Source organism: Puntigrus tetrazona, unplaced genomic scaffold (assembly GCF_018831695.1).
Source record: "Puntigrus tetrazona isolate hp1 unplaced genomic scaffold, ASM1883169v1 S000000001, whole genome shotgun sequence".
Taxonomy (NCBI): Eukaryota; Metazoa; Chordata; class Actinopteri; order Cypriniformes; family Cyprinidae; genus Puntigrus; species Puntigrus tetrazona.
In genome coordinates, this window is record NW_025047681.1 from 213,417 (window position 1) to 240,527 (window position 27,111).

General features: G+C 40.2%; 1 protein-coding gene and 1 long non-coding RNA gene across 6 annotated transcripts; both read left to right on the top strand.

Annotated features, from left to right (window-relative positions):
* The first annotated feature begins 974 nt into the window (after positions 1–974).
* Positions 975–27,111, top strand: LOC122331674 (serine/threonine-protein kinase dst3-like). Of its 5 annotated transcripts, XM_043229174.1 has the most exons (12): positions 975–1,000; positions 1,108–1,205; positions 10,581–10,638; positions 14,698–14,782; positions 20,023–20,063; positions 20,198–20,288; positions 20,532–20,641; positions 22,354–22,443; positions 22,514–22,581; positions 24,440–24,523; positions 24,664–24,718; positions 25,023–27,111. In XM_043229174.1, exons 2-12 carry the CDS (start codon positions 1,201–1,203, stop codon positions 26,103–26,105), a joined length of 1,770 nt encoding a protein of 589 aa, XP_043085109.1. In that variant the 5' UTR covers positions 975–1,000; positions 1,108–1,200; the 3' UTR covers positions 26,106–27,111. The 5 variants fall into 5 exon arrangements, with proteins under 5 accessions (XP_043085109.1, XP_043085108.1, XP_043085110.1 ...); XM_043229173.1 differs by lacking the exons at positions 975–1,000; positions 1,108–1,205 and adding an exon at positions 6,336–6,695; XM_043229175.1 differs by lacking the exons at positions 975–1,000; positions 1,108–1,205 and adding an exon at positions 6,735–6,944.
* LOC122331688 lies at positions 18,751–19,264 on the top strand. The gene is made up of 2 exons (XR_006248269.1): positions 18,751–18,930; positions 19,025–19,264. It is a non-coding gene; the product is annotated as an uncharacterized LOC122331688 (long non-coding RNA).

Below are 27,111 nucleotides of genomic sequence, written 5' to 3' on the forward strand. Positions count from 1 at the left end.
CCGAATGGTCAGAGCAGCGTGACACCTCCCTCTGTACCGGGGCTTCCTGTTTCAGCCTCTGTTTGTAAACAGGCACGAGGAAGATGGCGGCATGGTCTGATTTACCAAACGGTGGGCATGATTTTGCCTTGTAGCTCTCTCTAACTGTCTTACCAAGCGTTTATACTACTACTGTTCTGATTTCCCTGTGTATGACCATAGCCTGTTCTGTTTTGACTACCGTTCCCTGGATTCTGCCTCTCTGTATTGTTTGCCTGATTGGACTGTTTACCCATTGCTTTCTGCCTTATGATTGACTCTGCTGTACTACTATCGCGAACCTGTTCGCTGATTGGATTGCCTGCCTGGTATTGACCTACGCTTGTGTTATGTTATTCTACTCTGTCTCTGGAGTCTGCCTTACATGAACGTTTTGTCTTGCTTGCACTTTTCTACTAAAGTTACGTCTCTGCATTAATTGCATTATACAGCGGTAGGAGTGATATTATTAAAATTTGTTTGCACCAATCACGATAACGATAAAAATGCAGTTCTTCAAATCATTTACAGTGTTAAAGAATAGTAGTGTCCACACCACAACTATCACGATAAAGGACAGAGAAACGATATCGTTGGGAATGATTATATCATCATATAATGATATCATATGAAAATAATTACTGATTGCAGGCTAACAAGATACTGTTCTTTCTTATTGCTTTTGGTCATTGATTTTTAATTTTAATGATTATTTCAAATTACCATTTCAAAACAAAATTATTAGATAAAATATACTAAAGTACTTAAATATTAAATTTGCATACTGCAGTTCAGTTGCGATACTGATGCTAAAATTGTATGTTTTGCAGTCCTGATTGTGATGATAATGATTGTGATGCACCGATGTGTTTCTTTCAGATCGTGGGTCTTGGACTAACCTGTCTGGGAATATGTATTCTTGTCATGGCTGCAATTTCGGGATTTTACCCAATCGGTTAGAAAATATCACCATTCAATATTGGTTCGTCTTTCTGTTGTTTCTCATTTTACATGCGTTACATGATAATTACACTTTACATTTTTTCAGTCTGTAAGCTTATCATCGATATTGTGTGTTTCGTCTGTCAGGTCTGATGCTGTTGATCATCACCGGTTTTCTGACAATGCTGCTCGCTGTTGTCAGCAATCATAGTGCATGCATGCACAAAACATCTGTTCTTAATGTGGTGAGGAAAATACTCATTACAGATGCATTGTACTTATTTGTATATACCACAATGATCTCTGAAGATTTGCATGTGATGACACTGAAACAAATCTGTAAAGTCAGTTCAGACGCGCACACAGACAGCACAGATGCAGACTACTCGTATTTACAGAACTGAAGTGTTTGCTGGTCCACTCAGAAATACGTAAACAGTAAACTAACTATTGGCCAAACTCAAATTATTGCAGACCCAGTCCTGTTTAATGGCTTTAAAGAGAAATTTAAATGTAATAGAAATAATTAATAATAGATAAAAAAGTATAATAATAATAATAATATAAAATTATATTATTATTATCATCATTAATATTATAATAATATTACATAATATTTGATAAATAAAAGTTTTCAGTTTAATTAAATATGGATCTATTTAATCGTGTTAGTGCGAGAGGCTTTAACATAGTGACATATCGTCTACCGCTGGGACTTCTGCTTGATCACTGGACCAGGGGAACAGAGGTGGCTGGAAACTTAGGACACAATGAAAGGGAGTTAGACCGGTTGTGCTTTGACGGAGGGAGTTTTGTGCATATTTTGCCCAGAGTAGGTACTGGCTCCAACTCTCTTTGTTTTGGTGGCAGTAGGCCCGGAGATATCAGCCGATTTCCTGAATTTTGCATTCATTTTGGCCGATGGTTTGAGGTTGATAGCCGGAGGATAGACTTACGGAGACCTCCAGGAGGTCAATGCTTAAGTCAATGCTTAAGTGAGACCAGGGTTGGCGTGGAATGGGTAATGGTAGGAGCTTTTCTTCTAGTAGATGACGGGGGGTGGAACTAATGGCGCAAACTGAAAATCCTTTCACATATCGACCGACATCCCGGGCCATGCGGGGCCACCAGTAGCGATCTTGGAGGAGTGAGAGGGTTCGGTAGCTACCTGGATTCCCCTATCCCGGAGAGGTCCAGAAGGGTCAAGCAGAGCGAGGATGGTACATACATCTTCCCTTCTGGACCTCCCAGCAGAGCAGGTTCAATGGTTGTGGGATACATTCGACCCTTGGGAAATTTTTACTCATATGGTTGAACTGGATCATCAAAGGTTAGCAGCAAATAACTGAATGGGAAAACAAAGTAACTGGTGTTATTTTTTTTGAAAACGCAACGTTCTTACTAATACATATTTTATCTCTGGCTGTACTTTAACTAAATGCTACCTATGTCATACCTAATGTCTTTTCTCAATAAACTACTTTTCATGAGTTAGCACTTACATATAATTAATCATATTAACGGTAAAAGTTAGTGTGTTTGGCGTACTGTCAGGGAGAGCGCTTTGACGCGATCCCTGAGTACCCCCCAAAAAGGCCAATTAAGACAGCCGCCAAAAACTAAAAAAGCATGGATATGTTGGTTGAAATTGGAATGATATTAGGATGATATTATGTAGGTGTGGGATAATGGGCATTGAATGTGTGTGACTGAAATATGAGTGAGGGAGGGGGATGTGAGTTAAGGTGAGCGTCTCTAGCGGGAGTGGTCCACGGCGGTGGGTGCAGTACTCCAGCTAGAACGATCCACTGTAATAGCAGCATGTGTGAACGACCATCTCTGGCAGGAGCTGTACACGGCGGTGGGTGCAGAGCTCCAGCTTTTGTTGGTCTGCTGCTAAAGGCAGTGGGTGCAAGTGAGCTTCTCTAGCAGGAGCGGTCCACGGCGGTGGGTCCAAAACTCCTGCTTGTGTTGGCCACTGTGGTGGCAGGTTTTGTATACGGTCATATACAGCAGGAGCGGTCCACGGCAGTGGGTGCAATGCTCCTGCTTGGGATGGCCACTGCGGTGGCATATCTTGTATAGGGCCGTCTATAGCAGGAGTGGTCCAGGGTGGTGGGTGCAATGCTCTAGCTTGGGATGGCCACTGCGGTGGCGGATTTTGTATGCGGTCGAGTGGAGTTTTTGTTTGGGATGCAGGGGTTCTGGTGGCCAGGCATTGGGGAGATAGACTTGGGCAGAGTACGGCTGGTATGGGTTCATTTGATCCAGTGAACAGAGTGGGTGCGGGCTAGGTTGATGGCTTATGGGGGCTGGAGCCGTGGTGCCTGCTGCATGGGTTGCCTGTTGGAAACTGGAGAGGGAGCTGCTGGTGTTTGGGTCCTGGGCTTTGCTGAGGCATATTATATTTGGCGAAGCTGCACCTATGTGATAAGCCGAGTACAGTGAGAGAATTATTAATTAGAATTTATTAGCATAGCGGAATGTTCGCGTTTGCGAGTGCTTGACGCAAAGCCAGAATTGTCCATTTTTCCACCGTTGGAACGGAAGAAAATGCTGAATGGTCAGAAGAAGCTGGAGAAACTTGAGTACATCTGGAAGGTGGAGGCGAACATGATCTTAATCGCATTGGCAAATGGATAGTCACTTGCGTTAGTTTCCTGCCTCTGGATGAAGCCGTGTGCTCACTTGAAGTTCCGGGCAGGGCATTAGCGCATTTGCTGGGCAGAGTCGTGGAGGATCGGCGTCCTCGATTTCGTAGGTTTTTGGCAATTGGTCTTGTTCAGACATGCTGAATGTCCTGCAATTTAATGAGAAAGGGTATATGACTTACAATGTTTTACAGAATGATGTTTAAAAATCAGGACACATGCAACATATGACTATTTAGTATATTCTTATATAAATTTACTAGACATCCATCATGTAACAAATAATAAAATATAATATATATTAGTATAATATAATATATTATAAATATAAATTCTGCTGCAATAGGTTACATGGTCACCTCTGTTTTTCTAATCAGAATTGGTCATACAAGGTAGCCAAAAAACAAAACAAAACTGTAAATACTTACTGTGCTTTGTTTCACACTTCATCTTCTAGTCATACCATACAGTTTCTAATCCAAGTTGCCTGAAGTAGAGAATTTAAAACAGCGACAATAATATGTTTATTGTGCAATATATGACCCATGTCATGGCAATTATACTGCTACACCTTAGATTAAAACACATTGTTTATTTTCTAATATAACATTACATAGACTTTATGGTTCTGTAATAAGCAATGAAACATGTCTCTGTTCCGAATTTTTGGCAGGTTTTCTGTAGAATTTTGCTACTTTGTGGTCCCTGTTGTGGACAGTTGTTGAAGAAGATGCGGCAAAACCTGTGCCCTACTTTTTTCAGTAGGGAGCTGTGTATGTAGCCTCTAGCTCTTTTTATTGCAGGACGGAGTGGAACCTGCAGATTTGGGGCATGATGGCACTTATTTGGAGTGCGATGGCAGATATACCTGGCAAGACTGCCTGTGTTTTAGGACAAAGTGGCTTTTAATATTTTAAGTTGAAGTATTGTAGCCACTACCCCAATTGCTGGAATAGACTGTGGTGAGCCTGCATAATCATAAAAACCTCTTTTTGTCGCACAACCTCGGCTTCGATTGTTTTAAAAGGAAGCGCAGCAGCTTCTACCCTGATTGTCCACCCCAGGATGAGATGGAATCCATTCAGAGGTTGTTTCTAGTCTTTTTTGAATGAGAACATGGCATTACCTTATCTTGATTTGTTTTGAGATGAGGTGATACAGCCTCTTTCCTGTTTTGTTTTAAAAGGAAGCAAAAAATTATCTGCTTGATTTGTTTAAGAGGAAGTGGTGCAGACTTCCTATGTAATTGCACAATACTATGTGTTTAACTTTTTAGCCACAGCAAACCTCTTCGTAGGTTGCAGCATCTTTGACCGCAGAAACAGTAGGACCACATATACTTAGAGACAGCAGTTTTCAGTTCTTAAAACCTGATAACACTGTAGGTATTCAAAAAGTACAAACGATACTTCACATGAAAATGTGTTTTACTAATATCAACATAAACGTAAACAAAAGAATAGGAAATAGCATGTACTGTTATAATCTCAGAATGTATTTTACCTCAACTCACAGACTTTTACCAGTGTAGTAAAATCATAAACTATGCATTTTACAAAGTTAATTTTATATATGTATCCTGTATATTCAAATACCTTTACAACTGTCAGGTATGCATGATCAATATACTCAAATGTAACATTACAATAATAAAATTTTTTTTTTTTTTTTTTTACAGATAAATATAACCCATTCAATAATCTTGTATAATTTACCAATACTACTCATTAGTAAGGAAACATTAACCAGCCACAATTTAAGACAATATAACAGAATATACTAACAGTGTTTGTTTCACTTTAAAATATAGCAAGCATCAATTTGTTAATATTTTGACAAAATATTTTAGCTTTTATTTTCAAAATAATCAGTGGTGTACTGCAAGGATGTGCATTTATTAAGTACAAAATTTTCTTAATTTTTGTTCTCACAGGAGTTTTACAACATTACACATTTTTGTAAATTAAACTCAACAGTTTATGAAGTAGGTAACTTTAAATTTAACAACCCTGAACATATTTTAGAAATAAAATGCAACATACACAGTAGTGCAGTAGTAATATTCATGCAAAACTATCTTGACATTCTTTGTGGGGTGTAATTACAAGTAACTGTCTGCTAAAATTTTGAATAAAAAACATTTAAACCATGAAAAATATTTAGACGTTGTTATCTTTGAAAATATACTGAACTTATTTAACCATTTGTACACATTTGTGCATAAGTAGAAAATATGACACAACAGGATATGCTTACACAATACTGAAGTGATCAAGTTTGCTTAAAACATTTGTGGAAATATCTTACATTACATATCTTTCACCAAACTGGAGCACAGGTATAGCTTGGGCAAGACACAAGAGCAGTCCAATGAACAAACAAAATAATGAGGACGAGGCAAACGGGCAATGGTATGACTCAGCTTGGCATGGCTTAGTACAGCAAGACTCAGCTTGGTTTGTGTTTCCAGTATAGTTTAGTACCGGTTCAGAGTGGGCAGAATATTCACGTGTTGTAATAGTTGTGCCTACTGATTTCTGAAAACGCACTTTCATTCTGAGTCTGTACTTCCTAACAGACCATGAATTATTTTTGGTTTATTAAAAGAAGGCGCACTTATTCAAAACAGTTAAAAGAACTTACAAACAAGTAATAAGGACAAGCAAGCAAGCTAAAATAGCCAAGCACAAATGACAAATGACGGCCTGAAGAAGGTGTGGCAGAGGTGCTCTCTGTTGTAGACAGCAATATGTGACTGTGAAGATGATCCGGGACAAAGACCACCTGGCCTGTTGGAGATTCAGTCTATGGGCAGATTTCCAATACTCTAGATTGTGGTGCTTGGTTAGTACAGTAAATGGGTGTTGGGCTCCCTCCAGCCAGTGTCTCCATTCCTCGAGCAAGAAAGCAATGGGGAACATCCTTGCAAGGTTACCTTGGCTTTGTGACAGAACAACTCCAAGACCGATATTAGACGCATCCACCTCAAATATGAACAGCAGATCAGGATCAGGGTGTCTGTTTAACAAAACTCGGTCTATAACTAATGTGTAACAGCCTATTTCATCGACGTAATTACACACTGTAAGTACAAACTGTTCCATAACTTAGTTACATGGTGTAACAGAATGGACTCAAGACAGAAGGTAAGTAAAAATGTTTATTGTTTGCGGAGGAGATCTCTGGAGTATGTGAAGACTGGTGTGAAACAGGTGATTATCTTGAGAGAGGTTTCACTGAGTAGGTCTGATTGCAAGTGCTCAGAACTCATAATCGTGATGGTGATCTCAGTGATTGGCTGGTGGATGAGCCTGGCCGTACATTTTGTTTTATGTAAGTTGCAACGGCTACTACTAAGTACTTACAAGGTTATGGACATCTTAAAATAAAATGTTTACCTTAGTGACTTTTAGAATGATGTAACTCTTCTATTTGTGAGAAGTAACTAGTAACTATAACTAATTACTTTTATGATAGGACAAATATTCTATAATAAGATAATTACAGTAGCCTTGGTACAAAAAAAAGGTCTATACCAAAGCCAAAGCCAGAATAAAATTGAATGTGCCAGATGGAATATGCAGGAAGTCGCTTCAGTTTAAGAGTGAAAGTAAAATTGTATAATTTAGACTGCTTACACGTTTGACTCTTCATACCTGTACAGGACAGTATACGGTGAGTACATTATTTTGAATGAGCCATTTCAGTGTATTGTTTTATGGTTGTTAATCTATTGTCTCATTTACATAAGATATGTGCTATTCAATTAATATATTTGGTAAAATGTTGTATTTTAATAACTTTACTGCATGGGAGAGCTCCCATTTAAAAACTGAATGCTTGTTTGGAAATGCTTATTACAACATTTTAACCGATTTTTTTCATCAAACATTTATTCTCTCATAACTTAAACTATACTTGAAAGCAGCTTCTTGATTCTTTCTAAGCAAGACTGCTTACGTATTTGAGTCTTCATACCTAGACAACACAGAATACGGTGAATATATTATCTGTAATGGGCCATTTCAATTTATTGCTATTGTTTTTAAGGATCTACGGTCTCATTTACGCAAGAGTGTTGCTCTTTAAGGAATTTATTTAGCAAAATGTTTATATTTTAATACATTTTCAGCATTTATATTAGAAACACATTCATGAAAAAAAAGCCTGCTTACTGTAATATAATTAATATGCTAATTTCTATAAAGTTATACTTATACCTATAAAGTTAACTTGAGGACTGTCAACTGGATACACAGAATAGGCTCAAGAGCTGATGAGCAGGATATTGAAAATGGTATAGGGCACTGGTGCCATCTGGAGGAGCAGAAAGACTTTTAAGAGAGAGCAGAGAGGGAACATGACACAAAGAGCCTAAGGAGAGTGACACCTGCAGGGCAGATTGAAAGCAATGCAGACATGATCTCATTAAAAAACCAGCCTGGACCAGCTGGGGATTCATGGTGGTTGATGCTTGACACTTCAGCAGGGATATTAAACAGACATACATCTTGCTGTGATGGAACCATGTTTCCATGAAACAAAATGGCTGATGAGTATTTGCCAGTCCTGGTACTAGATGACAGTGTGTGTGATTTGCTAGTGTGTATGCTTAGGGAGTGTCACATCTCTGGACTCTGTTTATTGTTTTTTTTCTCGTGCCATGTGCTCCCTGTGCCCTACCTTCCCTTCATGTTCAGTTCTAGTTAATTGTCTTCCAGCTGTGTCGTGTTAATTTAATTACCTTGTGTATTTAAGTCCTGTGTGTTTGTATTCAGTTTGTCCGAACGTCGATGTCGCTACCTGGTTTTTGCCTGCCTGTCTGTTCTGCCTGCCCTTTGTATGTTTATTTTTGCCCGTTTTGGATTAAATCCGTTTAAGCTTATTTTGAGTCGCTTGTGCTTAGTCTCGCGAAAGCGCAAACGTGACAGTACGTTCGGACCACAAAAGTAAATAGCGGCGTATTTTCCCTCTTTTGTTTTTTGTTTTGCCATGGATTCCCCTTACGACGACCCCAACTTCCTCATCCTCCTGCTGGAGCAGGAGGATCGCTCTCGAGGGTTACACAATGGACTTCCTCGCCCTCGCGAACGACTCACACTACCCGGACAGCTTCCTCTGCTCGCTTTATTACCGAGGACTCGGACTCGACTACTCCCCACGGCCCTCGAGAGAGCATCGCCACTTACATCGAGTGGGTGCTGGTGTCCTGCAATTCGCCAATGACGGTTGCGCTGGAGGACAATGACACCAGCCCCACTCCAGATCCAGAACCCAGCCCATCATCTCCCCGCGTCGCAGAGTTCAAGTCAGTGCCCACCGATGACACAGTCGCTGAGTCTGGGACGACCACGGAACCATCGCTGAGGAGAGCGTCAGGGCCGTGGAGCGCCACCGGACCCGAGCCGACTGTGACAGACCAGGTGCGTGAGCCGGCAACAGAGCTCGCCGCGGTGGAGACAGCCGTTGATAGCAAGAGCGTGGAGTGGAGCTCCGCCCACTGCACATCGGCTGAGGATGAGCTGATCATCCACCTGGGGCTGTTGGATCTACAAGAGGAGCTGGACGATGTGGACTTGGACTTAGACTGGGCACCTCCCCTGTATCCTGAGTTCCTGTTCCCGTTCAGCCGTCCTGCAAGCCCGCTGGTTCCGCCCAGGCGTCCCGCAAGTCGCTGGTTCCGCCCAGCCGTCCCGTTAGCCCGCTGGTTCCGCCCAGCCATCCTGTATGCCTGCCTCAAGGGCGCACCCAAGAGACTGTTCCCCGTGCACTCCGTCCTGTTCCAGTGCCCGCGCCACGTGCGCTCCGTCCCGTTCCTTTGCCCGCGCCATGTGCGCTCCCTCCATTGCCCGCGCCACGGGCGCTCCGTCCAGTGCCCGCGCCTAGTGCGCTTCCAGTTTTCCCACCCTCCCACTCTGGTCATACCACGTCGATGGATCCCAGCAGCCCCTACGCTCATCCTCAGTTCACCAACTGGAGCTCGCCACGGGTCTGCCGGTCTCCATCGACGTCGAGGGTGGAGGATCCCTCGCCTCACCGCCCCGCCTCCGAGCCCCGTACTCCTCCTCGGCTCGTGGACCCGTAGGCTCCCCCTGGGCTCCTAGCTCCCTCCTCTCCACCGTGGTCCGTCAGTCCACCAGCTCCACCAGGCTCCACCGTCCCTCTGGCTCCGCCTTGGTCTGTCGTCGACCATCCGTCGCCTCGGGATTCCTCTCCTCCGGCTTCGCCTTGTCCCTCCATCCCACCGGCTCAGTCAGGCTCCTCCTTCCCTCCGGCTTCACCTCAGCTCTCCGTCGCTCTGGCTCCCACAGCGCCCTCCTTCCCGTCCCCCGTCTCCGTGTCAGTCGCCGAAGCCTGCGGCGTCGCCTAGGACCTCCAGCGCCTCAATGTCACCTTGGCTCTTCAGCTCTCGCCTCCGCTTCAGTCTCCTCCGCCACCTACTCCGCGCCGTCGGCTGGCCCCATGGAGTCGATGGCGCTCCTCCTCCATGGCTCCTCCCTCCGTCGGCTCCACCGTGGACCAACATGGCTGGGCTCTGTCTGTTCTGCCTGCTTTGTATCTTTATTTTTGCCCGTTTTGGATTAAATCCGTTTAAGCTTATTTCGAGTCGCTTGTGCTTAGCCTCGCGAAAGCGCAGACGTGACAGGGAGAAGGGATATGTATTTATTTATTTTCATTTAATTTGCACTATATTCAAATGCCGAGTTAGTTTGTAATGCACATTTTTTAAAGGATGCACAAAAATAAACAGAGCTGTATTTTTTTGAGAAAACTTTAAGAAATTAAGAAATCTATCTTGAAATGTATGAAATTAACTTTAGTGGTTGTTTTATATTATTACAAGAATATGTTTTTTTTTTTTAATGTTTAGGAAAAACAATAATGCACATTCTTAGTCTTCCGAATCCAGGTTATAAATGACACTACCGTTGCACCTCACACTGGACTTAATGTCTCATGTCTTGTCAGGCGAAACAGCGCTGACGTTATCGCTGAGGTTAAGTTTGGCAGCACTTATACATTACAGGTAAGTTTCATTTACATTTCTGTGTGTCCATTACAGATTTGTGCAAAACTTTGGCATTATTTGATAAATCTTAAAAAAAAAAAAAAAAAAGGTGAAATAAAAAAAAAATTCTGCATTTCCATTAAACAGAACCGTAAACGTAACCTTTTTCCTCTTGGGATAAGTCATGACAATGGATTTTGGCTAGATTTGATGGATTTTAGATATAGTTATACAAATGAGGCATATGCATGCATCTTTACGGAGGCAACTGTCCAATCATTAATGGCAGAAAAAGACCTTATATTCTTAGATTAAGTATTTCTGGCAGATTAAAACACATTAAGGAATGATCGTATTACTTTTATTTGCAACATTTGGGAGTTTTTGGGTAATTGATGCATTTCCATTAGGTGTATTTTCAATTTGTGCATTTTTATTGACACTTTATTACAGGATAAACATAAAACATAAAACTTGTTCTAACTTGGTGTGCTATATATTTTCTAACTGATTGGACTCTGTTTAATACACAGTTTTAATTAATAGAATCTTTATTTTTCGATAAGTCCTTGTATGGGTTATGAACAAGAACCAAAATGTCTGCTCGCAAACTTCTTTTAAGTTTATATCCATACATTATATAGTTTCATTGCAAGGTGTGGTGTATCCAATGAAAATTATACACCTAATATGTTTTTAAGTTTTCACATTCACATTAAATAAACTAAAAGTATGTACAAGAAGTTCTGGACACATTAGGAAACCTTTTTTCCATCTCAATTATACATCTGGCCATTCTAAACCCAATAACCTGTAGTACTTCAAAACCCTCCACTATTTTAACATTTGAATTTATGTGGAAAAATGCATACATGCGCATGCACTTATAGAAGAGCAAAGATATCCAGAGAGAGAGAGAACATGGCAGGAGCGAGTGGGGAAAAACAAAAAGGAGTCAGAAGAGAGGAGGGTTTGCAAGGAAGCAATGGCAGAGAGCATAATATAATTTAACACTGACTTATCATTAGGTCTTTGGACTATTAATTTATTATTTATTTAGCATTATACTTTTGACTAAAAATATTAACACATCTGAATTTGAAAATAGAAGGAGACTGGTGCTTGTTGTCAAGTTGTATTACATTTTTTTTTAGACATCTTTGGGGCCACTACTTTTTTTTAAAGAAAGGCCTATGGGCATGTTTGGACATGAAATGGTATGCAGAATGCACAGCATTCATAAACTGGGCAGTTTATTATATACATAATTTCAGCAATAAAACATTTTATTTTTCTAAAAAGAAAAATAATTTTTAAGAAACCTGCCTTTTTTCTCTTGCATATTTAGGATTACTTTTTAAAAAATAAAATGTTTTTTTTTTTTTTATCCAATTACTGGATTAATTGGTGGAATTTTCAGTACAATACTTGATTACTAAAATATTCAATAGTTACAGCCCTAGTGTCACGTCTCTGGACTCTTTGTTTATTGTTTTTGTCTCGTGCCATGTGCTCTCTGTGCCCTGCCTTCCCTTCATGTTAATTGTACTATTGTCTTCAGCCATGTCTTGTTAATTAAGTTAATTACCTTGTGTATTTAAGTCCTGTGTGTTTGTATTCCGTTGGTCCGAACGTCAATGTCTCTACCCAATGTCCATTCAATGTCCTTACGTGGTTTTTTGTCCAGTCTGCCTGTTCTGCCTGCCTTTATACATTTATTTTGCCCATCTGGATTAAATCTGTTTAAGTCCATTTTACGTGCCGTGTGCTCAGTCTCGCGAAGCCGTAAACGTGACAGTACGCTCGGACCCCAAAAGTAAATAGCGGCGTATTTTCCCCTTTTTTGTTTTTTTGTCATGGATTCCCTTCATGACGACCCCAACTTCCTCATCCTCATGAGGGTTATACGATGGACTTCCTCGCCCTCCCGAATGACTCGCACTACCTGGACAGCTTCCTCTGCTCACTTTATTTCCGAGGACTCGACAACTCCCCACGAGTGAAGCTGTCAGGGGACGGCCCTCGAGAGAGCACCGCCGCATACATCGAGTGGGTGCTGGTGTCCTGCAAATCCATCCCCACTCCAGATCCAGAACCCAGCCCATCATCTCCCCGCGTCGCGGAACCCAAGTCTGTGCCCACCGATGGTGCAGTCTCTGAGTCTGGCACGACCATGGAACCATCGCCGAGGAGAGCGACAGAGCCGTGGAGTGCCACCGGACCCGAGCCGACTGCGACAGACCAGGTGCGTGAGCCGGCAACAGAGTTCTCCACGGTGGAGACAGCCGACTGCTACGAGAGTGCGGAGTGGAGCTCCGCCCACTGCACAATGGCTGAGGATGAGCTGATCATCCACCTGGGGCTGCTGGAAGAGGAGCTGGATGATGTGGATTTGGACATAGACTGGGCACCTCCCCTGTATCCAGAGTTCCTGTTCTCGTTCAGCCATCCTGTTAGCCTCTGTCCAGTGCCCGCGCCCCGTGCGCTCCCTCCAGTATCTGCGCAGCCAGCGCAACATGGATTCTGTTCAAATTCCCTATGAAATCTTAAATTAACATACATTGGTTAAAATTTCTCAATAGTAAAAAAATGGTCAAAATCAGCTTTGTTTTCATTAATCCAATCTAGTCCATGTTGTTTTAAATGCCAATGAGCTCTACTGAGCCTGCCCCTCTCTTCAGTAGAGTGACAAACATACTGGCTGGATTTTTAGCATTAGGCCTATATGATGGATGTGGGTAAACACTTCCAACAGACATTTCGTCGCCTTTGAATTTATAAGGTTCTATTAGATTTTTTTTTTATTATCACATTTGTAGTGTGGAATGAAGACAAAAGTAAGAACCACAAATCAACATTAATACCAGAAGATCAGACACTGAACAAACTGTAACTTATATAAGGGAGAAAGCAAAGATAATTAAAGACACACACCTGAACATAATGAGACAATTAACACAAGAAACTATGATATATATGGCACATGGTGGTTGAAAACACAAACAAACAGTCCACGAGTTGGCCTACTTTTGGAGGAGGAACTGGAGGCAGAGCCAGAGAGCCAGAGAGCCAATGAGCCAGGTCAACATGGCTGACCTCCAGTTCAGATTCCCTGTCTATTAGATCCATTTCTACCTCTTGCAGACCCAGAGGCACTGTCTGCTCACCTCACTCCACACTCTTGCCATGGCGAGCTCTGTAGCCAACTCTCGCACCTGGTCTGGCATGTGAGGCTTTGGCTCCTCTGCAATCCTCAGCTCTGTTGCTCTCGCTATGGGCTCCACCCCCTTGTCAGTCGTGGGGTGGGACACAAGGCCTGGAGTAGCACTCGTCAGTGTCCACTCCACAAAGGCGGCAAATTCCGCTTGAGGACCATCTTCAGATGACAGTGCTCTGCACACAGTGTTCATGCTTAAATTATAGAATGTGTTGTAGAATGAGCAGTGTGCATCGATTGGATAGATGGCATAGTTGTTGAATAAAGAAAATCTGCAGTACCGGTGCTTTAATGTATTATAGTCTTTTTTATTTTTGCTGAATAATACTGCATATTCATTGATGTTCCTTACATTTTTCATGAATATTATGTATATAATCTAATAATATAAAAATAAAATATATATATCTTGTATTATAAAACACTGATATAAAACATTGCAGTTCATGTAAATTAAACAGTATGCAAGACTATGTTTGTTTGTTTATTATATATATATATATATATATATATATATATATATATATATATATATATATATATATATATATATATATATATACTGTATATGTTTTGTATTTTTTCTCATTCCAAATTATAATATAGGACAAAGTACTAAATTATTACTACATTACTATACTATATAGTAGTAAAACAGTAGCCTAGGAGAAGAATTAATAAATAATTACACCAAAATGTGAGTATGTGCTTTTCTTCTAATTTCTAGTTGGTAACCTGAGTACTACAACCCTGACATCTCTTATGTCTCTTATTTTGACCATTAAAGGGTCTTTAATAATATTAAAACTGTCAATATGATAGATGCTTAATTAAGATTTATTACCTTCTCTTTCCTAAAGATGGCTGAGAATCGCAGACTTTCTAGTGCTAGTGTTGACAGCAGTGCCACTGATCACAGCATGGATCAACCATCTAGTTTGACCAGTGAGTATAAATTTCATATTGAATTTGAGCAACATTAGTTGGCATGTCAACAGAATGACATGACAATGACATGCCTGGTTAACTGTTGTTGACTTTCTGCATGTTAGACCATTCTCAATAAAGAGCTTGCTCATGGATCCAAACGTCTCTGACCCTTTGTAACAAGAATAAATCTAGGAATTGGATAATTCATTTCATAAAATGTAGTTTGAATAATATATGTAGTTGTTTAATTTTCCAATAAAGAGTCAGATTTTTATGTGTATTTGATTGTAATCTGATGATATTTAGAAAGTGTGAATGCCAAACTATTCTGATGAAATTGCTGAATGATGTTATAGACAGCAGCTTCTCCAGACTCTTTCATGTCTGTCACATGTGCACAGGATAAACCTGCCAATTCTGGTCTTCAATGGCAAATCCGAGTCGAGCTCTGTATGCCACCCCCATGAAGTTTTTTTTCAAATTGTTTTGTGAGAGAAATTCACACCCTTCTGGAAGTCATTTTGTAGGGCTGTGACAGATCCTGTTCCTTCTTGGAGAAATGAGCAGATAACGGTCCTGCTAAATGTTTGATGACCTTCTACAGTCATGTCCAGCTCTCCTGGTCTAACTGCCTGTCTCCTGGAATCTGCTTACATGCTCTTGAGACTCTGTGCTGGAGAAAATAAACATTTTGGTAATGGCACATATTCATGGAATAATCCAGAATAGTGCCTGTGACTGTGGTGTGCTGTCTATACTGTCATGAACTGGTTTACAAGGCAAACATGAGGATTCAATGAGTAGGTGAGTTTATTCAGAGAATATACTGTAGTCGGCTGTGTGGGTTCGACTTTGGGTGGAGAAGGGGGTACTTCGGGTTCTGTGGAGGAAGGAAGAAGATGGTCAGTAAATGGTTCAAGGAGGGATACATGGAAGGTCAGTAATATGTGGTACTGAGCAGGCAGATCCATTTCGTAGGTGACTTTGTTGATGCGTCTTGCACGACTGGGCAGCCGGAGACAGATATGCCGGGTGGACCACCAGACACGATCTCCACGTTGGTACTCGGGATTGGTAGATTGGTGGTTATCTACATACTTCTTGTGTCTTCGGACTGCCTGCTGCAGATGGATGTGAGTCCCATACCCTCTCGCTCTCCTGGAACCAGTAATCTACCACTGGGACTTCTGAGCATTTACTGTTCCAAGGAAACTGGGCAGGCTGATATCCTAGAATGCATTAAAAAGGAGTCAGTCACATGGTCTCTTGTCTTAAGGAGTTCTAAGCATATTCTGCCCAGGAAGATACTGGCTCCAGCTGTCCTGATGTTGGTGACAGTAGGCCGGAGATATCGACCGATCTCCTTTATCTTCCATTCGGTCAGGCCATTGGTTTGAGGGTGATACCTCAATGACAGGCTGACTGACACTCCTAATAAACTTAAGAATTCCCTCCAGACTCTTGACATGAACTGGGACCCTCTATCGGACACAATGTCCTCTGGCAAACTGAAATTTCTGAAGACATATTGGAAAAGAGTTCTTGCAATTTCGAAGGCTGTGGGTAACCCTCATAAGGGAATTAATTTGGACTTGGAGAAGCAGTCCACAATGACTAGTATGGTCGTATATCCCTTAGAAGGCGGAAGGTCAGTAGCAAAGTCAATCCCAAGGTGGGACCATGGTCAGCGAGGAATAGACAGTGACGGCCATGATGTCAGGATCCAGGTGAGGTGTGGATTGAGTTGAGCAGGGTGAATCTGAATGCGGATGGGAAATAGGTTTTGTCAGCGGGAGTTTCCAGCGGAACACGTTCAGTTAGAGTGGTGGCACAGATCTCACAGATCTGTAAGAGCACATTGAATGGGTGACATGAAGACTGGTAGGTGAAATGGATTCAGTCTCATCAGGTTTGGGACAGGGTTGATGTAATCGTGAAAGAGCGTCTGCTTTCTCATTTTTATTCCCAGGTCTGTAAAGTGGAATCTGGTGAAGAATAGGGCCCAGCGGGCCTGACGTGGTTTGACACAAATCCCTTCAGTCAGTGCCGCCATTCCTCCAACGTAAGCTTGATGGTCAGCAGTTCTTGATTTCCAAGTCATATAATTCTGTTTGGCAGCAGATAGTTTTTTTTAAAAAAAAGAAAGCACAAGGATTTAGCACTGGCGGACTCCCCTTATATTGGGACAGTGACTCAGACTGCTAACGTTACTGCATCGACCGCCACCACATAATTCAGGGTAATTATAGGTCCTGAACAGAATGAGTCTTTGATTTTAGCTGAAATAAGGAGGTGAGTGTAGCTGTTATTTGGCTATAGTGGGATATGAATCATTGGTAGAAATTTGCGAATCCTAGTAATATCTGAAGTTGGGCTAGTTACAGATGGCTTGCACCTTTTTGAGGTCCATCTTAATGCCGGTAGATGTGATGATATAACCGAGGAAGTGAATGGTGGTTCAATGGAATTCACACTTCTCCGCTTCAGGTAAATGGTGGTCCCAGAGTCTTTGGAGTACATGGCAGACATGTTGTTGATGTTCATTCAGGTCAGATAATTAGATAAAAATGTTGTCTATGTAGATTAAGACGAATTGGTTCAACATGGCGGGAAGATCTCGTTAGGAGTAAGAAAAACTGTTTTCCACTCACCACCAGATTGAATCCACATGAGATTATATGCACTCCTGAGATCAGTTTGCTGAATACTCAAGCTTGCTGTAATTCCTCCAACACCGCTGGTACTAGTGGAAGTGGGTAGGTGAACAGTCTGTTTATTGAAGGCTCGGTAGTCGATACAAGGTCGGAGACCGCCATCCATCTTGATCATAAAGAAGCTTGATGCAGCTAGTGATGTTCATGGCCGGAAGAAATCCTGTTCCAGTGCCTCCCTTTATATATTATTCCATCACCGCTCTCTCTGGAAGGGACAGGGGCTAAACTTGCCCCCTGCTGTGGCAGGACAGTTGCAGCCTTTTTGCTGATTACATCGGCAAAGGACTCATATTCAGGTGGGATCAACATAATCTTCTTGGTTACAGGACTCTCAACAGAGGTGGACCAGACAGATAATTTGGACAGGTTGGATCTAGGAATGGGAACCTGACTCAAGCATGTTTTCCAACAGGAAACCCTTATTTTAGGACCTCGCCAGACTGCCAGTCATTGTTAGATGAATGTTGGTTTAGCCAGGGACTGCCAAAGACAATATCTACCATCAAATCTTCCAAGATAAGAAAGGATATTATGTCCCGGTAAAGACATCCAATCTGCAACTCCACCTCTGGTGTGTGATGGTGCACTAGTCCTCTGCCCAGCAGGTTTCCCTGGATGTTGATGATTTGATAACTGAGGTTATTCCTTTGGCGAGGAATGTTGAAACTGTTGAAATGTTGAAGCCAGACTGCGAGAAGAGATTAAATTTTCTGAATCTCCAGAATCCACCAACACTTTGACTGGGAATTAATGATTGTTATGGATTAGAAGAGCTAGTTTGGTGGCAGTGGTCAGTGATCATGGGTTTGGGAGTGGTCAGTGCTGGAGATGGAGCAGGACAGACAGGATTAGCCTGGCATGCTGTTAGGTGCTGCGAAATCCTGGCTGCTTTACGCAGAAAATTCTCCAGAACCACTGTTTCCTCGTAGATGGACATTTGTTGGTGGATTTGTGAAGTCAAGTCAAGAAGAGTCGTATCATTCCAACCGCTACTCGTGGTGAGAGTACAGAAGCGGAAAATATAATTGTGGATAGGGGAATCCGTTTATCTCAGCTGGAGGAGCTCATCCTGGACGGTAAATTGAGTGTTGGATTGATTGAACACCATCTGGAACTGTTCCACGAAGCTGTCGAATAAACTGACTTGCAGACTGTTAGCATTCTAAAGGGCTTCAGCCCATTGCAGGGCTCTCACAGATGACAGAGAGATAATAAAGGCGATTTTGGAGAGTTTGGATGGAAATAGAATGGCCTGCATTTCCAAAAACTGCTGCACGTTGCTGCCTTGCCGGAGTAGTGGGTCTAGCCATGGGATTGGCAGCTGGTTGATTAGCTTATGGCATAGCGGCTCGCAGCACATGGACAAAGTCCTCAAAAGGTTGGGTTGAGGATCCGTATTGCTCATAACTGTACTGGTCTACAAGGCAGAAACAAGGATTCAATGGGCAGGTGAGTTTATTCACAGATTATATTAAACAGCATTCAAGAGGGAGAGAGTCCTCAAACTCGAAAGCAACAATCCTATTAGATATTGTTCCTATAGGTATGCAGGGAGATCGACAGGCAGGCAGATGAGACCAGTGTTAAGTAGGTAACCTTGAAACCAGCCAATGAGAGATTAAACAGTGTGAGTATTTGAAGGAAGAAGGTAAGTGGCGAAAGGTGATGGTGATTGTGATTTGGTGAATGAGGCTGGTTGGGCTGGTGAGGTAAGGGACTGCGTGTCACTTGTATAAATATCTATTACAAATGAGATTTAAATGCTGTTATGTTCTAAAGAAAAGAAAAAAACATAGAAGGATATAGAACTTGTTTTTTTTCTATTAAATTTCAGAGCTTTGTTTCTTTTATTTATGAAGTGTACAATTATTTTTCTGCATCTTGAAAAAAACATTTTTGTGTTCTGTATTCTTCCGTGTTTTGTTAGTTTACCTTTTTCATTTGGAAAAATAAAGAGCCTTTAAATCTCCTTTGTAAATGCTTTTACAAGGTGTTGCATCCAGTGGAGACATAATTACTGATTATCATGATTTAGTACTGCCTTTTTACGTGTCACATTGCATTTTTTCTTGTGTACATAAAACCATGCATACATTTGTGCAAGCACTGTGAAACAAATTAAACTACATTGTTTCATTTACCTTCTGTGGGTAATTGTAAATGTCTTTGGTAACTGCAATATTATTGCTCTTGACATTGATGCCACAAAGATGGAACAGTAATCCTCTCGTAGTAACGTTATCACAGGCAATGGGCAAGTTATTAATATTATTTTTATTATTATTTGTATTTATTTATAAATGAGAATTTTTCTTTGTGTTACGAATCTACTCTTTGCTAAATATATATTTTTTATAAAATCAAAAACATGAGAAGCCATTTACAAGTGCCCACAGAAGGTAAATAAACAATGCAGTTTAACTTGGTAATGGTTTATTTTGACTAATATTGATGACAGGAGTGTTAAAAAACATGGATACACCAAGCAGAAAGAACTTGGACAAGGGATTTCAGGAAAAGTGTTTCTGATTACTGACACAGATGGAGATTGCTATGTGGTCAAACAGATGAATTCAAGAGATGTAAGTACAATTAATCCTTAATTTTCTTAATCCTTGACCATATTAATCATTTTTTTTTTTGCTGTTAAAAAGCCATAAAAGTAGAATTTTTTTAGTTGTTATTAAATGTAGGTTATTTTTCTAATGTTCCTAAGAGGAAGGAGCTGGACAGAGTGCAACAGGAAGTCAATATCTTGAAGAAAATAAACTTTGGATATATTGTTTCTTATGTGGATTCTTTTGAAGGTGTGTTCCTTTAAATTTTAGAAGAAAGAAAAGTAATTTTCCTGCATTACAAAGTTGAAGTATTTATTTATTTCATAAAATTAAACAAATTAAAAAAAATCAACACATATTGTTTAGAGATTGAGAGACAACAAAATGAACAAAACAAAAGATGTGTAGTTGTTTCTTGTGAAATGGCGCTATTACATTAAAAATAGATTTATTATTAATAATAAATGTTTAACTGAATATTCCCTTATTTAGATAAAGAAGCTGAACTCTTTTATATTGTGATGGAGTATTGTGCAGGTGGAAATCTTAATGAAAGGATGAAATTACAGAAAGAGAGAGCTGTTGTTTTTGAAGAACAAGAGGTGAGTTTCATACATACTCCAAAGAAATGTACATTCATTCAAATTTTGCCATTAAATTTACTTTTAGGAATTAAATTGAAAAATTAGCGAAGAAAAAATATTTTGGGGATGATAATGTATTTGAATGTTTTTTTTTTACTTTCAAACAAAAAAAATATGGAAGGTGCAAGGTGATTTACTAAGGTTCGCGGTAGTCAGATAACTGGTATTTGCACCACTGTTAAACATTTAAAAGCATGTCCTTTGTTAGTAAAATAAACAAAATTATTATTGTCTTGTTTACAACCCAGTATTCATTTGTACTGCTATTTGTGGGTTCAGTGGTGGAGCAGGATATTTTCATACAGGTAGCCAGGCAGGTTCCAGAAATACAGAAATCATAAAAATAAGTTAGTATTAGAAAGTTTTAGTGCCCATCAATACAGGTAAGAATGTAGCATTTACATGTTAATGAGATTATAGCAAAATAATATAAGCGATAACACTGAGGTAAGTTTTGAATAATAATTCCTAACCTACAAGCATATTAATAGAGAAGCTTACACAGCAGCTTGTAATAAAGAGTCAGAGACGGTCGGATCCATTTGGTAGCTCTGTAATTAGAATAGTCTGACAGGCAGGAGATCGACAACAGCGATAGGGATATCAGAGGCAATGGCAGAATTGTGAACAGGGTCAAGCAATGGTTGAGGCAGGCAGCTGTGATCTAGGGTGAGGTACGCAGGCAAGGGGTCAGAAGGCAGGTAGCAAACAATCAGAGAGACAATAAAGAGTCCAAGATCAAACACAGGGAATTAGTGGAAAAGAACGCTCAGAATTACCAGCCAGTGCAAGGATAAGACTTTGCAATGCATGTGTGTCAGAGTACAGCTTATATATACACCTGGGCAGTAAACAGTCCTAGGTATGGAGCATGACGGGAAATGAAGTTCGAGACTATTAACACTCAGGAGAGCGTTCCCTCCAGTGGCCATCGGAGAGAGTCACAGAGGCGCAACAGATGACAGAGCCCCTCCTGAGACGAGGAACAGTTCTACGAAGGTCATTGACGTTCCTCTGGCCCACAACCTCCACAGTCCATAAGGTAGTGAAGGATCCACTCTCGGCATCGTGAATTGAGTATCTCTTTTACTCAGTAGGCTTCCTCACCGTTGATGATCAGGGGAGGGCTTCCGCTCTTTGCCGCCGCTCGTCCTAGTCTCTCTCCTCTCGGATGATCAGCGTGTTTGAGCAACAGCACTTGGAAGATAGAAGAAATGAGAGAATTAGGTGGCAGTGCTAAACGATATGAAACTGGGGTTATTTGTCTGACAATTTTAAATGGACCCACATACCTTGGATTTAATTTCTTGCACGGAAGGCGGAGGCACAGATAGCCGGGATAGGAGGATAGCCAGACACATTGGCCAGGTGTGTAGTCCAGAAATGCATTGGACCTGATTCATTAAAACTTCCGCCGTCTCCCAGGCAGTGGGTAGTTTGTGGACTGTAGCATTGGGCCATGATGTCTTCATTCCCTTTTTTAGAGAATGAGAGTTACACAAAGTAACCAAGATGTTCCCTTTCAGTTGGTCGCTTCTGATGTGACTGCAGCCCCTCCAGTGCCTTGTGGAATTCACTCATATAGACTAACCCCCATAGGACCTTACTTCATTTTTAAAGAGTATGAAGTGATGATTTCTTCTTTCTCCATGTGTATCTTCTGTGTACAGATTCTTGACTGGTTCGTTCAGATTTGTCTGGCACTGCAGTATATTCATGATGAGAGGAGGAATATTTTTCACAGAGATATCAGTCCTCAGGTAGACACTAATAAAATCCATTAGGAAATTTCAATGTGTACAATTGATGAGATTTCTGTTGTCATTGTAGAATATTTTTCTGACTGAAGATGGGTACATCAATCTAGGGGATTTTGGATACTCAAAAGTGCAGAAAAGGTAAAATAAACACAAAAAACTAGCAGTCATAAACATGAATTCACATCCTTGGACATTAAAATTCTGCACTTACTGGACTAAATTACTTGAAAAATATAGTTTCATTTTGTTTATAATAAATATTAATATTAATAATTTATTTAAAAAATATTTAAATATCAAAGTTCAAAATTCAAACTTCAAAATCTAATTATTACAATTATTATAAGTTCATAAGTGGCACGTTCCCTCAGTCCCGGTCACCATGACACGTCACCACCCGATTAATCAGAGACTCATTATATCCGTGAACCATCCCCCGAATACTAATCACCACCACCTGTACCAGCAATCATGTTCACACTACTTATACTCACCTCAGTCACTTCCTCGTCGGCTAGTATCAGTGTTACATGGACACGCTTACCCTAGCTCGTCTCCTTTAATAATCCACAGTGGTGACATCACTGAAGACAAACAAAAACCACACGTATGCATAGATGAGACCAGACGATTTGACATAGAGCAAACAGGAAGAAAATTACTTAATTCGACACAATTGAACACCAAAAGACAACGGCAACAGACAGTCCTAGCATGTGACTTTCCCATAAACTTTTCGAGAGCTTAAAACCTTTCTATCAAGTCCCAGCTGTACTGTACAATTCCACAGGCTACATCCATCCAGCTGATGTGTCTTTTACACAAAGGTCTTTGAGTAGCCAGTACTAACTCGGCATTCAGTGTCAATAAGTGCTTGGCCTCTTTCACAAGTTGGTAAACACAGGGCAGCTACTCTCACCCAGTGCGGCACTGACCAAAGAAATTGACAAAACAGACATTTTATGCCACAGTGAAAATGCAATAAGGTCACTTACTTAACTGTAATTTCTTTTAGCACAGATAGTAAAAGTATTGCTACTTAAGGATTAATTTGCTTGAGTACAAGTGAAAGTACTGAAAAATAATATGACTTCAATAAGAGTAAAAAATTTTCTGTTTCTATGTGAGCATTATGGAACAGTGTAAACCTTAACACTCATGTACAGTAAGGTCCGTTTCACAAGTAGGACCCAGGAAATCCTTTATGTGGACAAATGCATTGGATATCACTATAGCTAAATAAGGTGCAGACAGAGACGCTTTGACTGATGAAATGTGGAAGACAATAAACTGCAATGCAACGCTAATTGACATACTGTAGCTTGTATCAGAGTATACATTTTTAGTTAAAATTAGTTTAAATATTTTCTGTCACACAGTGTTAAGAAGTAACATGGAACCACAGACGCTAACTGCCTAATTATAGGCATTGTGGCGGGAGGAGCTAACGACAGACACAGTGGGTGTAGCGTCAGGCCTTTTTATTAATTAAAAATACAACACACCACGGAGGAAACGTTTAATGGGACACAACTCTCCATCGTTCTTTGGGACAATGAAGTGAACAAATCTGACACAGAGATGAAAAAGTGATATCATACTTATTTTAATTAATACTATTTATTTTAATTAATTCTCTCTCTCTCTCTCTCTCTCTCTCTCTCTCTCTCTCTCTCTCTCTCTCTCTCTCTCTCTCTCTCTCTGTGTGTGTGTGGGTTTATGTGTATTAATTAAAGCAGCGCATAAATATGGAACAGAGATTAAACTGACTCAGAACTAACTGTGCATTAAACAATTTTAATGCATACCCCTCAGTCAATCAGAATAGAGTATTCTATTATAATAAAACAATTATTTAATGAAACAATATAACTATTAGAAAATGTGCTGACACACATTCACTCATACAAACCCTCTCCAGAGAGAGAGAGAGATCTATAGAATCCCTTAGAAGTGGTTTCATCAGTTTGGGTTTACATTGATTTTTCTATTTTAGAGCACATTTTTATCAATGCTCAGTTAGAGGTGCAGAGCTCTATCAGAGCCCAGAAGTCGATGAGAACATGTATACTTCCAAAAGGTATGAAAGTTGAAATATTGAAATTCTTTACATTTTAAAGGCTTCTTATTGTAGCTTTCTAAACAGTGCACTTTAATTCATTTATGTGCATTTTGTATTTCATTTCCTTTTTTATTAATTTATTTTATTATATTTTGTAGTGAAATTTATTCACTGGGATGGGTGCTCCATGATCTCTGCATGTTGGATGTGTGGGTAAGTTTTAGTTTTTTATTTCCTTCTCAAAAAGCACTCCATTAAATAATGCAAATTACAAGACAATTGCAAATGCGTTCATTTAAAAAATAAATGTTATAATTTTAAAAATCAACAATTAATTTGGTCATTATATCTATTTAATTTAATTTATTTATTTTTATTTAATGCTTGATGAAAGTAGATTTTGTTAAAGGTAAAATATGTTTGACTTAAAACATGTGACTTCACGATCTTGTATCTCAGGGTTAACAGTGTTTTTCTTATGTTGTTTTTTTTCCCTTTCCTTAATTTTCCTGCACAGTCAGATGTTAAAAAACGTCGCTTTCAAAAAGCCTCCCACGATGTGGGACACCTCCTTCAGTTCTCAAATATATATTCTTCAGAGCTAAAGGAATTAATCGAAGACATGCTCAGTTGTGACCCTACAACCAGACCTTCAGTTGATGACATTTTAGCAAAACCATTCTTAAAAGGTGTTGTAAACAGACACAAGATGATTCCAGAAGCACTGAATAAAAGGTTCATGAAGTCCTTACAGATTTTTGATGAGGCCTACAAAGAGCACTACGATCAATTTACAGCTTTAGTTAAAGAGTGGGGAGAAAAAACCGATTCACTTGAGAAGGTGCATCATAAATGTACAGCAGGTGCTCTGTCCGGTTCAGTGATTGGAGCAGCTGGAGGAATCACCGCAGTGGTTGGTGCAGTTTTGGCGCCTTTCACTTTTGGAGCCTCTCTGATCGTCACGGGTGTTGGTGTTGGAGTTGGAGTTGCAGGTGGTGTAACAGGTGCTGCTTCCAGCATTACCAATACGGTCAAACAAAAGTCACTCCGTGAGAACATTGAAAAAATACAGCAGGGCTTTACAGATGTAACACCAGTTCTCGAATCACTGAATTCAGTGAGAAAGGTACTTAGAGTAATCCAACAATTCAAGGATTTTGTCAGTGACTCGTCGGACAATGTGCAAATGTCACACAGTGTAGAGAAAATAAAATCAGTGTGTGCCATTGAACTTATGAATCTACTTCTGCTAGCAAATGTCGGCAGGTTTGCTGCTCAAACTGCCAGAGTAGGACGAGCTGCAGCAGCAGCAACAGCTGCGGTGACAGGAGTGTTGAGTGGAATCCTAGTCATTGTTGACACCGTCTTCATAGTGAAAGACTCCATAGACATTCACCAGATGAGAAAGGGAAAAGTAGATGATCCAAAAAATGTTAAGTCGAGTTTACTTAAGTCCATTGCTGAAATGAGGAAAGCGCACAAAGATCTTTGCAATGTCTTAAAGGAAATTAAAGACACAAGAGACGAACTAAACGACTATATAGAAGTGGCCAGGCTTGAAAGAGATTTATACAGAGACTTTGAGAGTTTAAACATATAAATGTTATGATAGCAGACTTATGCAACATCCTAGATTTGTCTATAAGCCTTAGTGGAGAAAATGGTCTATCGCCCTGTTTGGACGGGACTTGTTTTACAGGGGGTCGTTAGCGAAATTTGTGTTTCACAAGCCCTATTCGGGATTAATATTATCTAGGGATGTTGTGCGATCTAGGCCCATGTGAATATAGCTCTAAATGCACTTGGTGATTTTTAATATTCCAAAGGAAAATCTACTGAAAATCAAACTAATCCCATTTGATTGCGATGTCTGTGATTTCTGGTGATTTTTAAATGTGTTTTTCACAACACATTTTTCCTTGTTTGTTTTGACCAATGTGAATTGGCCAAATTGGAATTGGAACGTGAGCACATGTTTGATCTAATAATGTAAAAAGGGGACATTAAAATCAAGAGGTTGATCACAACAACTCAGTCAGGTACAAATAGCAGTCAAACGATAGATGTATCACGTAGGGGGTCAGACTTTTGCAATGATTCTATACTGTAAATATTAGCTTATATATCAAAAGCTTTTAATATAAAAAGATGGTGCACTCCAGTTGAATAGTATGGGAATATATTGGACTTAATGTTTAATAGATGCCCACACAATAAATTTATGCATGTATCTTACTAACCACAAATGCCTTTTAATTTGATTCTGTGAATTTCTGTATTAAATGATTGAGCAGCATGTTTGCAAATAAAAATGTTCTGTTCTGCATTAAAATATCATAGATGATCATAGTGTGCATTAGTTTACATCACTTCTGAATCAATTCTGTTTGATTCAGTTAAATTTTGAGATTTTTGTTCCACCCTTTAAGCCTTGCCCAACAAGTATGTGCTTCACTCAAGCTATTTTAATTTACCACTGTATCTAGGTTCTATAGTGTATCTATATATTTGGTTGACTCTATTTTATTCTGATAATGGACAGGACGCAGTGTAGCGCACAAGGTGCCTGTGCAATGGAAAAGCGCAAATAAAATAAGCCATCATTT